At 54.2% G+C, this 14,300-nt stretch overlaps 1 protein-coding gene across 7 annotated transcripts in view; it reads right to left on the reverse strand.

The window, feature by feature from the left end:
- Nucleotides 1-6,970: 6,970 nt before the first annotated feature.
- Nucleotides 6,971-14,300, reverse strand: part of ILF3 (interleukin enhancer binding factor 3) — a 34,095-nt gene continuing 26,765 nt past the window's right edge. Inside the window, exons 13-20 of one of the 7 annotated variants that reach the window (XM_064381866.1) lie at nucleotides 14,078-14,245; nucleotides 13,527-13,652; nucleotides 13,244-13,420; nucleotides 12,993-13,146; nucleotides 12,812-12,865; nucleotides 8,741-9,106; nucleotides 7,772-7,900; nucleotides 6,971-7,268 (exon numbers count right to left, since the gene is read on the reverse strand). In XM_064381866.1, the coding sequence (XP_064237936.1) occupies nucleotides 7,135-7,268; nucleotides 7,772-7,900; nucleotides 8,741-9,106; nucleotides 12,812-12,865; nucleotides 12,993-13,146; nucleotides 13,244-13,420; nucleotides 13,527-13,652; nucleotides 14,078-14,245 (1,308 nt within the window). In that variant the 3' untranslated portion in view covers nucleotides 6,971-7,134. Of the gene's footprint in view, nucleotides 7,269-7,771; nucleotides 7,901-8,277; nucleotides 8,387-8,740; nucleotides 9,107-11,022; nucleotides 12,374-12,811; nucleotides 12,866-12,992; nucleotides 13,147-13,243; nucleotides 13,421-13,526; nucleotides 13,665-14,077; nucleotides 14,246-14,300 lie in introns of those variants that run through there. The other 6 variants (XM_064381865.1, XM_064381868.1, XM_064381869.1 and 3 more) reach the window with 6 other exon arrangements.

Genomic DNA, 14,300 nt, shown 5'->3' on the forward strand with positions numbered 1-14,300 from the left:
GGAGCTCTGACCTGACTGCAATTCTTGGTTATCCAAAGCTTCCGGACTGTTGGAGGGAATCCTCTGGGTTTTAGAATGCAATCACCATGATTGGATGAATGGCTAATTGGATTAGGGGACGCCTGGATTTGCTGTTCTGAAGCTAGTATAGCCCCTGCTTTTCTTGGCAACCTAACACCTGACCCCCCTAGTACTCCCCTGCTTTGAGGGAAATGTCATATCTGTTAAGGCTAAGCCTGCCTTTCTATAGGAGTTATAATTGACAGTTACTTTCCCAGCCTGCCCTGCAGTCAGTCTGCACAAGGCTCAGGTTCTGCCAATCACAATCTGGATCAAAGCCAGTGATAAGGAGAAACAGGCCCTTGAGCTAGAATCCACTAGGGACAGGGGTTGGTGGCAGCTACATCCATGCTACAGAAATTCATGAAAATAAGAACAGTGTATGTCAAAACTGAAGCCACACTCAAGAGATTTATAGATGGTTGCACATCTGGTGTCCAGCCACAGTAATCCCTGTAGCATCAACTACAGTGTCTGTACTTAGTCACTGTGACAGAGGCTTCTTCACTAGGTTGTGTCTGGGGTGGGCATTGGGGTATCATCACTGGCTGTGTAGCCCCCAATGCTGGTTCTCTGCCCCTCCTGGAGATCACTGTGCCACCCGACATTCTTTATTACAGACTTTCCATACATAGGACAAATGTACAGAGAACTGTATAGTTACCACATTGTAACCAATGACCCAGTTTCAACAATTATCAACAAAGGGCTTAATCCATCCACTTAAAAAATATATTCTAACCATTGGATCACTGATGTTCTCTGGGGGGGGCGGAATATATATATATATGTGTGTGCGTATATATATATAAATATATTCTAGGCTGGGTGGACTGGCTCATGTCTGTAATTCCAACATTTTGGGAGGCTGAGGCAGGTAGCTCACGTGAACCCAGGAGTTGGAGACCAGCCTGGGTAACATGGTAAAAACTCCATCTCTACTAAAAATACAAAAATTATATGGGCACAAGGCTACACACCTGTAGTCCCAGCTACTTGGGAGGTTGTGACAGGAGGATCACTTAAGCCCAGGAGGTGGAGGCTGCAGTGAGCTATGATTGCATCACTGCACTCCAGCCTGGGCGACAGAGGAAGACCCTGTCTCGAAAAAAAATAAAATAAAATTAAATACACACATACATATATAGAGAGGTCAATGTGTTCAGTAGGACAGGACAGTCAGGGCTGGGCTCACTGAGAAGGTGGGATTTGAGTTAAGGTCTGAAAGTTGGGCAGAGTCATCACTCCGAACCTGAAAGAGCATTCCAGGACGCGGGAACAGTTAAGAGCAAAGGCCTGGAGGTGGGAATGTATCTGGATTGTTTGCTGTGCAGCGCGCAGGTCAGTGTGGCTGGAGGGGAGCAGAGGAGGGTGTGGAGGTGACGGCATGAGTTCGTGGGAAGCCTCAGGCTTTCCTCTGAGTTGGATGGGACGGTGGGGCTTTCTCACCGTGGAGAGAAGTGGGCTCTACCTATCACCAAGAGGCAAACTGGGGACAGGGCGCAGCAGAGGCTTGATGGCCCCTGCTTTAGGGTGTTGGCGCCGCCCGCTTAGGAGAGCCTGGGGCGCCGCGAGCCTGCAACTTGAGGCTGCGATCGGTGTGCGGCTTCAGCACAGCGGACAGCGCCGTTAGCGTTGCCTGGAGACAAGGAAAGCAGCCGCTCAGGGGTCGGAGCCTGCGCAAACGCCCTATGAGAAGCTGTGCGCTCCACGCTGTGGCGCCCTCCGTGGGGGCGGGACCTGAGAGCGCGTCCAATTAGAAGAGTTTGTTGTCAAGCGCAGTGGCTCACGCCTGTAGTAATCCCAACACCTTGGGAGGCTGAGGCGGGCGGATCACGAGGTCAGGACCATCCTGGCCAACATGGTGAAACCCCGTCTCTACTAAGAATACAAAAATTAACTGGGCGTGGTGGCGAGTCCCTGTAATACCAGGTACTGGGGAGGCTGAGGCTGGAGTATTGCTTGAACCAGGGAGTCGACTTTGCAGTGAGCCGAGATCGCGCCTTTGCACGCCAGCCTGGCGACAGAGCGAGATTCGACTCCGTTTCAAAAAAAAAAGTTTTGCCGGGCGCGGTGGCTCACGCCTGAAATCCCAGCACTTTGGGAGGCCGAGGCGAGCGGATCACCTGAGGTCGGGAGTTCAACACCAGCCTGGCCAACATGGAGAAACCCTCTTAAAAAAAAAAAAGTTTGATGGCCCTGGGACAACGGGAGCTTACACACAGGGAAGGGGTACCCGGGGCGGGGCCTGAGAAATCCCATCCGGAGGCGAGGCTTGTTGATTGCCCAAGGAAGGGGCGACAGGCAACTCGGAGCCTAGAGGCCGGCAGGAAGTTTGGAAGTGGTGGTTTGCAGCGGCTGGTCCTGGGGCGATTTCCGCGCTCTTCACGTGGAAGCTTGCGCAGCATCCCGGCTGCGTGACTTGGGCTATCGGATCCCCAACCTTGCCTTCTCTGGGATCGCCCGCAGCTGCTCAGGGGAGCTCCCAAACGGGGGACTATGTGGTTGGCCTTAGGGAGCGGGTGCTGAGGTCCTGGGACCCACATAGGCAGGATACGGACTTCTGAGCACTGACAGGAATACAGAACCACTAGGATTAGAGTTAGGGGTTTTGCTTAAATAGAGGTCCTTGGAGCAAACCCCGAGTTCAGGTGATCGTCTCGGTAGCCTGGAGGATTTCTCCAGTTTATTCATCAGACATGTGGGGACTGGCCCTCTGTGACACTGCCACCCACCTAGTGGCCCGTTGCCAAGCAAGATTACTTGAGGCACCAAGTCTTTCGAGAAGACAAATGCACTGCCTCAAGACTTGGGAGTTCATGGACTTCTTCGCTACCCAGTGGAGAGAATGCTGGTCTCCCTGAGTATGAGAAGGATGGACCCCCTTATTCTTGGACATACCGTTTTTAATCCTCGAGTCTAGGAGCTGTTCCCTTATCAAGACCAGTGGACTCAGCCGCGGAAATCACTCTAAACCTCAGCTCTGATGTTCCAGAACTCAAGCCTCTTTTGTCTCTAGGGTCCCAATCTCACCTCTCCCACAAACCTAGTTGGCTTAAGCAATCTAAACAACCGTCCCAAGGTGCGGTGGCTCACAACTGCAATTCCAACACTGTGAAGTTGAAGAGACAGTTGCCTGAGGCCAGGAATTGGACACCAACCTAAGACTCTGCCTCTATGAAAAAAAAAGGAAACATTAACCAGGCAGTGTGGCCTGTAGTCCTAGGTACCCAGAATGACTGAGCCACGATAGCAACACTGCACTCCAGCTTGGGCAGCAGACTGAAACCCTGTCTGAAAACACTGTTGTGAAACCTGAATTGGCCTGAGGTCTTCCCAGGTCAGAATCCATCCATGGCTCCCCACTGTCCTTAGAAAGGCACCAAGAACTCCTGCACTTGGGGGCCCTACAAGATCCTAATGACTTCCAGTCTCACTTCCCACCATTCCTTCATTTTGCATCTGAAATGCCCCACCCACCTGATTTCAGCTTCTTGAAGCGCGTTCTCATCCCCCAGCTGAATTTCTGCCCAAGCTATTCCCTCTGCCTGGCCTAACCTTCCTTATTCCTTCCTAACACTCCTTCTGGGTCCAACTCACCTACCCTTTCTCACCTGAGGGGAAGCCTTGACAGGCACTCCCTGTCCAGCTGGGGACACAGCCCTCTACATGCCAGGAAGCTCCATGAGGGTTGGGAGCAGGTTCACCACTGCTTTTCCAGCAACCAGCACCAGACCTAACACATAAGCACCACCCAGTAATAAACATGACAGCAAGGCGCACTGGTGCTGCCTGTCACCCCAGCCACTAGGGAGGCTGAGGCAGAGGCTGGGTTGCTTAAGGCCAGAAGTTCAAGACTAGGCTACGTGACTCACTTCTACAAGAAAATTAGTCAGGTATGGAGGCACACCCCTGTAGTCCCAGCTACTCCCAGAGGCTGTGGGGGCAGGATTGCTTGAGCTCTCACTACTGTACTTCAGCCTGGGTGACAGAGCAAGACCCTGTCTCAAACAATGAACGAACGCATGTTGAGTGAATGAAACAATGAACACGTGAAGTCTCCGTTTATTCTGGGATGGGTTAGAGCGAGCATCTGACCTGCCATCAGGCTGGCTGAGTTGTTACCCAACATTGTGTCCAGTGGTCTCAGGCCATGCAGTGCACAGCCAGAGTGGGGCTCACAGCTGCTGATGGAGTCAAGGCCAGGCCTGGAGGTCCGGGAACATGTAGTGAGTCCCTGGGGCAGGGCCAGCCCTGCTGACTACACAAGGAAGGTTGGTGCTGAGACAAGAGGTCTACATTTCCTGCCAGAACAGAGGGCCACACACAGGTGGGTGGCGACCCTTGGAGCTGACTGCATCCCTGCCCAATGACAACCAGGGCCCAGTGGCTCTGCTAAATCCAGGGTGGTGGAAATCCTGGATGTGCCCCTTGTTATGGCTCAGAGGCCCCCTTTCATCCTAGATCATCAAGCCCCACTACTTCCTCCCTGGGATCAGTGCCAATCCCCTGTAAGACCCTGCCCCTCCCACCAACATCATCCCAGCCAACCACACATGTCCAATCATATGGTCTGTTGCCCTTCTTTCCCTCCTGGGGCATCCTGAGCCCTCTGGGATGGTATGGGCCCAGTCCCCAGTCACGGACCCCCACAGCCCATCCACCAAGCACCCCATCCTATGAATTTATCATGTAAGGGTGTGGGCCCCCGCCCCACTCACGGATGCTCCTGGTGGTCTCCACTGAACATGTAGGACACCATCCACCCAAACCAACCACATTGGTTGACATGTCTCATCACAAGCCAGCTGTTGCCCAGCTAAATTTTTGCTGGGCCCATGAGTAGGCCCTCCTGCAGGTCGGTTTCCTTGGTTTGGAAAGCCGTCGGTCAGCCCTCAAGGTGACAGCCACAGCTTCCGGAACCCAGTGTCCTGGTATAGCCAGAATACTGTCATAGGCCAGCGGCATGACGGCATCAGCAGCACTGGCAAGGCCCCTGGAGTGGAGTGAGGGCTCTCAGGAGCTTTCTCTCCAGACACACACCTGCTGTGTTGCAGATCTGCAGCAGGACAGGCGGGTGGAATCCGTCCCTTGTGGTGGGTCTGCATTCAGAAACTTGAACGTGGTGGTGGTGGTCACTCATCAGGAAACTGTAAAGAGAGGCCTGTGTTGAGAATGCGGATGCCCGCCTGGAGTCTGGAGGCATTTAGCAGGTAGGGCCTGAAGTGTCCCCCTCCGTGGGTGTTGCAGGCTGGTATCCTCTCCTCAAGCACGTCTGCTGATCTCACAGGGGTCTCTTCTTGTCCCAACCCCTTAATGTGTCAAGGAGCCTCATCCCTCAACTGTGTGCGCTGCTGGGATCCCAGGGTGCTTCAGGCCACCTCTTCTCCCAGCCTTTCCTGGGAGGGGCCACGTGGTATCTGGGACCTCCTCTGCTCTAACACAAACAAGAATTCCTCCAAAGTTTTCTAGCACAGAACTCGTTCTTTCACCTCTCCAAGAAAGCAAATTTGCATCCTTTGAAAGCACACTTGATTTTCTACATTAGCTGGATGATTCTGAGTCAAAAATGGTCCTTGCTTCTCCCAGTGGCCATGGTTACCCAAGCACAGGAGGCGAAGGCCTGGGGCGAAGGCCAGTAGAGCAGGGTCTCTGTAGACGTGTGGTCCCAGGCCTAGGAAGTGCAGCTCTTCCCGGACAGCTGCCATGGAAGGAGCCTGGGGAAAGGCAATCCCAGCACTGCCCTGAAACCAGGGTTCCTCCTCCCTCCCCAGGCAGGGTAGAGCTGAGAAGGGCTGCTCTGGTGTTGGGTGTCCACTTCCGCACACCTGCTATTTTGATAAGGCAGGTCCCTGTTATCGGACACTGTTCTGGGCAGCATAGTATGCCTGGCAGCATCCTTGGTCTGTGTCCACTAGATACCAGAGCACCCGCTAGCTGTGACAACATCCTCCAAACACTGCAAAATTTCCCCTAGGAGGTGAGATTGTCTCAGACGGGAGAATCACGCTCTAGGGAAATCTGCTGGTGTGAGAACCCCAACTCCCTACACTCCGTGAGCCTCCAGACGACGAGCAGGCCGAAGCTGCAGTACAGACATGAAGCTCCCTCCAGCTAGTAGGGAGTCCGTGGCTGCGGTTACCCAGGTCTCACCTGCCCATTCTGTTCTAAATGGATTATGTGTTCCACCACAGGCCTATCCCTACAGAGGACTGGTGTACTTAGAACTACACCAGAATCAGGGAGCAGAAAAAGCCTGCCTGTTTTGTCATGGGTTCCCCAAGAATGGGCACTGTGAGCCCCTCTGTAGATGGTGGGAGCCTGGAGCCTGGTGGGCCACTGGGTCTACACAGCCCAGGGGACCAGGAACCGGCCTTTGCTGAGCATGAGTAAAGCGTCTATAAGCCTGGAACTGGACCCTCTCTAGGGACCAGGGACCATCCTGATGGCCCACCCTGCTTTCCCAAGAGTGGGAACAGAGCAGGGGAACCTGCCCATCGCACTGCTGGTGGGTCAGACACCCAGGCCTAAGACGGGCGCAGTTTTGTTTTTCTTTATTTGTCTACATTCAGCTTAGTTCAGATGTACTGCCTGAATGACCCAGACATAAAAAGAAACCCCCCACTCTTTCCCACTGGTTTTTAAAATAAAATCTTCACTTATAAAACTGAAACACTAAAGCATTAAAATACAGAAAGCTCGTTTAACTCACTTCACAAAAGCATTAACAGATGACGTATCCCTTCCGTAACTATTTAAAGACAAACTGAGTTACCACTAACACCAAGTGTGAATAGACAGAGGGATACTGAACTGCAAGAACTCAAAAACTCTACCCAGACAAAGTTGTAATGGCAACTAACAAACCATTGAAGACATGGAGTCCCAAACACGGCTAAATATGGGTCACAGGACAGGCCACCGGGTGACCTGCTGCACCTCACGACACAGCAACGTGGACGGGTTGGGGGCGGGAGCCTGGAGGGCCAGCTGACATGTTAACTGTGATGCATAAAACTCGATCTTCCGATGGGGAGTAAGTGCAGAAGGTAGAAATCTCCGCCCCTCGGGGGCTTATCTGTATTGGTAGTTCATGCTGTGGTCTGCGTTTCTGCCATAGCCGCCTTGTGAGGACTGGTAGGAGCTGGCAGGGCCACTGTAGTTCTGGCCAGACCCGGGGGAGTTGTAGTTGGACTGTGAGTAGCCTCCTAGGAGAGAGAGTGGTGAGTTAGAGCCGAGGGGCCCAGCCACCAGCGGGGCTCAGGGAGGCAGCCCAATCCCAAGCCTCAGCCAGGATGCAGGTGGGCAAGACACGTGGGCTCCTGTGCGGCTCTGCCTGCCTGCCACACATCGCTGGATCAGGCTGATACAAAGACTCTGAGAGGTGGGACCACTGTGACCCTCATTTCTGGGGAAAGCTACCTGAGCCCACGGCTAAGCTACTGGCCAGAACCAGGGGGAACAGCTATTTGGCCTCGGTGTCACCCACATTTCATGCAGGTACCAGGGGTTAAGAGTGGGAACACTGCTGGCTCACTGGCCGCTCCCAAAAGCCTTAGCAGCTGCCAGTGCACGCGAGTGTGTGTTCTCACAGGGCCCACCTGCCGCTGCAGCCCTGCCTGTGCCGCTGTCTGCTCCCACCAGGTCCACAGCCCGCTTCACTGCAGCTGCCGGGCCCCCCATGCTGTGCCACCTGGGGCTCCAAGCCCACCTTGTTTGCCTTGGTATGAGGAGCCGCCCCCAGAACCTCCGCCGTAGCCCCCGTGTGACCCTGGGTTGTAGGATGCCCCGCCTGAGCCGTAGCTGTTCCCGCCGCTTCGGCCTCCACTACCACTGTAGTCTGGGGGAGAGAAGACAGGGGTGGTTAAGGGGCCCCAGGAAAGACAAGACTGGGGCGGCCCAGGGGCCTTGTGGTGCACCTTGGATGCAACCGGCCCCTAGCTCAGACCCTGGGCCTCTATCCCTCTCCGTGCCTGCTTCAATGTCACACATCAGCCCAACAGACAAGTGCTAGGCATCAGCTGGAGCCCTGCAGGGTCACCTGGCCCTCGGCTGGGCTGGTCACCAAGCTCCAAAGCCCTGCTCTGGATTACGTTCCCATCTGCTCCTGCAGCCCAAGCTTCCCAGCAGCAGCTGAGGAAGCACACAAGACCCCAGCAGCCACCTCTCCTCAGCCAGCAGCATCAGACACACAGCACCCCCTTCTGACCCACGTACCCAGCGCAGCCTCTGTCAACTCCCCGGCCTGCTGCTGATAGCTGCTGGGTCCCAAGGACACACCTACTCAGCCCCACCAGGCCACTGGTGCAGCCCCGGCCTGCTGGGTCTGCGCATGAGGAAGAGGGACAGGCGGTAGCAGAGAGGTCAGGCTCTTTCAGGGGCTGGATGCAAAACTCTCTAAAGCCAGTTCCAGACCACCTCGAGGCCTCACCCACAGCCAGGGCCTCGGCACAGAGGCCTCAGCTAACTCTGCCTTCGGAGAACACCAGAGGGAGTGGGGGAGATGGCACCACAGGGATATGCCCGATCTTCCTAGCACCCGCCCGCAGCCAATACCACTTGTCCTCTGCCTAGTAACTAGGCCAGAGGTCTGGGCAGTGCCGAGCTTCCACCACTCCATGGGCTGCCCTGCTGGGGCCTGGATCCCAGCCTGGCCGAGGGGCTCTGGAAGCCAACTCACTGAATTTGCTCTCGTAGTTGTAGTCCGATCCGCCCCCGCCCCCGGGAGAGTTGTAGGAGTTCGAGTAGGAGGAGTAGTTGCCTTGTCCATGGTTATAGCCCTTCTGCTTGCCCTGTGGGGGGCCATAGTTGCTGTAGGGGCTCTGGCTGTAGGACTGCTGCTGGCCCTGGTGGGACTGGTAGCCTGAGCCGTAGGAGGGTTTCTGTTGGCCCCCGTGCGGCTGCTTCTTCCCAACGTGTTTTGGGGGCACTGGTGAGTTGTAGTTGTCACCTTGGTAGTAGGAGCCGTAGCCGGAGGAGCCACCACCGCCCCCGCCGCCACCGCCACCAGCATTCCCAGAATGCCCTCCGTTGCTGTAGAACTGACCTAAACAGGGAGGCAGTGGGTCAGGCGGAGGATGGGAAAGGGCAGGGGGAAGGGAGGGAAGGGCAGGTGGCAGCCATGGGCCCTGAAGGCTGACCCGCAAGCCTGGGTCAGAGGCAGCAGGACGAGGAGGGAGAGGAGCAGTGGCTCCCGTCCTTAGTGCAGCTGTTCGGGCCGGCCCAGCCTTCAGCTCCACTCACCCAGCAGCTGATGACAACAATGGGGCTTTGCCAAGCAGCACGCGCCAGCAGCTTTTGCAGCGGATGTCAACATTACAATGAGATGGACTCCGAGCGTGAGACGACATTCACGGCTAGCTGACGGCTACCCAGAGGTCCCCAATGGTGACAGAAAAAGCAAAGCCCCAGAGAAGCAGTGGCCACCCCCCTCCTCCCTGCTGTGCTGGGAACAGGCTCCATAGGCACAGGCCTGGAGGCCCCCAGGAGATGCTGTTTAAAGAGGCCCCTGGACCATCATCATCCTGGGAAGACCAACTGGTCTGAGCTGGTTTGGTTCTTGGAAGACAAATCGAGACTCAATCAATGGTGCAGGCACCTCCCTTGCGACACTTGTGCAAGCCTGTGACTCCAGATGTTAGCGAGCCCCAGACTGGCAGTGGGGGTAGTGTGTATGTGTTGGGGGGTGGGAGGGGAGCCTGGCCATGGCTGGGGCCAGGACAGCTGAGTGAGGCCTAGACCTACAGCCCTGGTGACCCCTGAGGCCCCTTTCTTGTCCTCAGCACAGCTGCTAGGCACAGATGGGACTGAGCGGCAGGGCTGAGAGCATGCAGTGCAGCCACCATTCTCAGCCACAAGCTGAAAATGTAGCAGCAAGACTCCGCTTCTGGTCACTAGGTTTGTCAATACATGGCCCCTCCAGAGGCTCAGGTGGAGCAAAGGGGATGGCACCGGCTGAGGAAATGCTGCATCCCAAGCCTTGCAAGGGAGCCCCACACAGGGGGTCTCCACAGTGGGTGTGGGAAGGCTCAGAGGGTGGGTGAGGCTGGAGGCCAGGCCATGGTGGTGGATCTCCAGCCCAGCTGGGCAACACTCAAGCACTCAGCAGGTGCAGCTGAGCTCTTGGGCTCTCAGAGCTGGTTTGTGAATGCAGCCACCTTTGCCCAGACAGCCAGGGTACCTGGACCGCTGGGTCCAGGTTGGGTGGGAGGGAAGGGGAGGCTCCCACACAGCCTGTCCTTCCTTCCCAGATTGAGGACACCAAGGATCCACTGACTCCTGGGTGGGGTAACTGGGAGTCCTCACATGCCTCCACCCATGGGAGATGTGTACCCCACGCTGATGTGGTGGGCTGCCTGCATGACAATGTGGACAGAACTATCTGCAACCTTCGGTCTTCATTTTTTTTTTAATTTTTATTTTTTGAGACCGAGTCTTACTCTGTTGCGTAGGCTGGAATGCAGTGGCCCAAACTTGGCTCATTTCAACCTCTGCCTCCCAGGTTCAAGCGATTCTCCTGCCTCAGCCTCCTGAGTAGCTAGAATCACAGGCACACGCCACCATGACTGGCTAATTTTTATATTTTAGTAGAGACGGGGTTTCACCTGGTTGGAGGCTGGTCTTGAACCCCTTACCTCGTGATCTGCCTGCCTCGGCCTCCCAAAGTGCTGGGATTACAGGTGTGAGCCACTGCGCCCGGCCAGTTTGTGTTTTACAGGCAGGCCTCCTCCCTCACCCCCCATCAGAAAGCCAAGACACCAAGGGGGAGGACGTGTCCCACAATGCCAGAAAGCGAACATGCGGCAGCTGAGCGAGGAGACTGGGAGGATGGGATCTTCAGAAACCCCCCACCGGGACCTGTACCCACATAGCCCACAGTCCCAGCTTCCCCAGTGTCCTGCACTGAGCACACCACCTCGCCCCGCCTGAAGCCGGGAATGAATGAAGACGCAAGGGCCGAGGGCTTGTTACTTTCACATGTATTGATTAAAAAAAAATAAAGGGGAGGGGGAGTTTTCAATGTCATTCAGGATAACTATTTCCTGGTATAAAAAAGACATTATTCTCAAACAATAACTTTCTAAAAAAAAAAATACATCATGCAATGAAAGTTTTAAAAAGTTTCACTGAATGTTTCAAACCTCTGGGAACAAATCACGTAGTAACCATTTTGACCAATTTTTGCCCAAATAAACGCAAAATCTTGCAAGTCAACACAGAGGCAGGCTTTGCTGCAAAAAGAACAACTGAACAGAGCCAAAACCAGTTTCCAAGGAGGGCACCTGCTAGGAAACAGGGGCCTCAGTCAATGACTCCATGTGTGTTTGCAAAGACAGAAACTTCTATGCCTTTGGAGTCTGTGGCAGCTTCGGACCCACCAGCACCAGCTCTGCCCAAGCAAAAGCCAGCCCTTTACTGGAGAAGCAGGGAACATCATGGTTCTTTCTCCTTGATTACTTTTAACGTCCCATTAAACTAAAAACAAAAAAATTCAGAATCCCATGCATCTGCAGCTGTAATTGGACTTGCAAAATTTCACGTCTTCTACCCCTTAAAGCCTGTCTGTTTCTTGAACTAATAATGGAAGCACAGTTTTGATACCTTTGAGAGTTCACTCTCTAGCTAAACCAGCCACAAAATATTGCATTCCCAAACAAGAACCCACCAGGGCATTACAAGAGGCGGGAGAAGTTAACTCAGCGCAATATACAATTCCCCACACGTTCCCAATGTTTTAACATGCTCATAAGAAATAAGAAAAAAAGCCGGTTTCTCTGGATTCAGATGTGGTGAAATCGTTTTCATCACTGTCAAAGGCATCAACCAGATTTGGGAGTTTGTTAAAAGGTTAAAAATTCATACAAAACCTGCTGTAAATTAAGACAAAGGTAGATTAAAATGCGTCATTGTCTGTCTCTTTAAATAAAGTAATGCTTTCCATAAAAAGCAAAGGTGGGCTTTTGCCTTGATGCCGAACAACGCTGTCTCTAGAATTCTGTGCAATTCTGCACAAAAATACATTCTCTGAAAAAACTGTTTTCCACTTATTGTGAACTTCAATAGGACCAAGTTCAAAGGCAAATCACGATAAAAACTGCCATTGTCTTAAATTCTGCAGGCTAAGAGTTTCAGACAAGCTGCGGTGAAAAGCCACGGTTGAGAAACCCAGTGAAGCACAGGGACACAGCACGGACACTTTGGGTTTTGGAGTTGGAGGAAATTGGAGTAAAAAGTTGATTTTGTGTGCAATACTTTTAGACGCTCTAGGAAGACCCAAAATCATGATAGCCGTAGCAGTCTGTGAAAAAGTCACCTACAAAAGGGGGAGACAGAGCAGAGAGAAGAAATTAGAATTCTTTTGAAAAAGGGCACAGAGCGCCACATTTGAAATTCATGTTTTAGATTTCTCTGCTCCTGTAACCCCCCAATGAAGGCTCCTTCTCAAGACAAGAGCTGTGCACTGGCCGGAAAAGCATATTCATAAGATTGGTGCTTCGCATGGCTTAAAGCAGAGAAATTTAAAATGCTAACTTTTAAGGAACTTTGTAGTCACACGAGTTCGTGTGTTAATACAGAATCAATCCCACTGTGGGACAGGGGGCTCAAGGGCCATCTGACCTAATCACCGCAAAAAGGTTGTGTGCCCCCCTAAAGCCTCCACGAGGCTACTCTAGCCGCCCTGTGCTAACTCAGGCCCAGAAGCTACACTGCAGCTGCTTCCCACGTCAGACAGAGAGAAACGCACACTTACTGTAGCCCGCTGTTGCCGAGTTGCCTCCATACCCGTAGCTTCCATACCCAGCGCCTGGAAGGGGACAGACAGGATTACTGGGGACCAGTGGTGTCTCAGGCCCACCCCAGGGGCTCCACAGGCTTATTCCCAGAGCATGCATGTGGGGGAACGCAGGTCAGTGCAGTACAAGGGCCCTTACCGGCATTCATGTAGCCTCCATGGTTGGCGCCACCAAATCCTCGCCCGCGCCCTCGCCCCCGGATGTTCCCGCCTCTTCCCCGACCTCGAAGGTTGGGGGGTGGGGGCACTTCATTGTGCATGGGGCCTCCCATGCCAAAGCCAGGATTATGTGGCTAAGAGGAGAGAACACAGGGAAGAGACAGTCCCTTCATGCTCAAGTTGCAGGAGAACCTATGCCCAAGGCCAGGAGGTTCAAGGGTCACTGCTCACCTTAGCAGCAAATTTCGGACCTCCTCTGACGGGTACTGGGGCTCTCTTCTTTTTATTGGCATCAAGGGCGAGAGGGGTGTCAGGAAAAAGCTTTTCTAGGGCAGCAAGGGCAGCGTAGGCCTTTGCCACCTTTTTGTTGGAACCAGCACCTTGGAACTTCTGTCCATCAACTTCAACCTGCAAAGTGCAGACGGAAGGGGTGACCCAGTGCCTTCCTCCAGGGGCAGGGGAACCCCAGGCCTCCCCACGGGATCACCCCAGCGGACAGCTCCAGGCCGCGCACCTCCATGACGAAACGCTTGTCATGGCTGCCCCCGGTCTCAGAGATGAGCTCGTACTTGAGCCCACGTCTCTTCTCATTCAGCTCCATGACTGGGTTCTTGCCGTGCTTTGTCAGGATCGGCCCCTGCTGTTTTACGTTCTCAGGGAAAACAGAAAAGAAAACCAACAAACTCAGCTACGGGCTTTCCAGCCACACAGGAGGAGTGGCAGCACCAAGGCAGAGCCTCTGCTCCTTGTACCTTGCCAGCCCTTGCCAGTCTCCACTGACTCTAGTGAGGGCTTCTGACCAGCCCCAGCAATGCGCCCCCTGCACTTGCCTCCCCTTTGAACAGAAAGTTCTCAACCCAGGGCCACCCCGGAATAGCCTAGGATGCTGGGAAAACATCCACAGGCCCTCCCAAACATGGTTCGGAGGACAGCACTGTGGGCTCCTGGCCTGAAGGAGTGGCTTCTTGGGGGAAATTAACAAGGACCAGTAACCACCTTGCTGATGGGACACAGGGCTGCCTGCTCTGTCCTGGCAGTCACTCCCAGCGCCCACCATGTGCTCACCTCGGCAGTGGCATCTGAGGGAAAGGCAGCGCTGGGGGTTGAGACAGCTTCTACCACTGGGGCAGGGGCCACCACTGCTGGCTTCGCCTCAGTCTCCTCGGCTGAGTCTTCCCCCTTGCTCGAGTCCCTGCCTTCGGCACCCGTCGGTAAGCCCATGTCCTGTAACACCTGCAGAGGTGGCCAGACCCCCAAGGTCCCCATCAAGAAGGGCTCAGCCTGGGAG

This window comes from Aotus nancymaae, unplaced genomic scaffold, assembly GCF_030222135.1.
Source record: "Aotus nancymaae isolate 86718 unplaced genomic scaffold, 86718_ANA_hifiasm-v0.15.2.pri h1tg000028l, whole genome shotgun sequence".
NCBI classification, from domain to species: Eukaryota; Metazoa; Chordata; class Mammalia; order Primates; family Aotidae; genus Aotus; species Aotus nancymaae.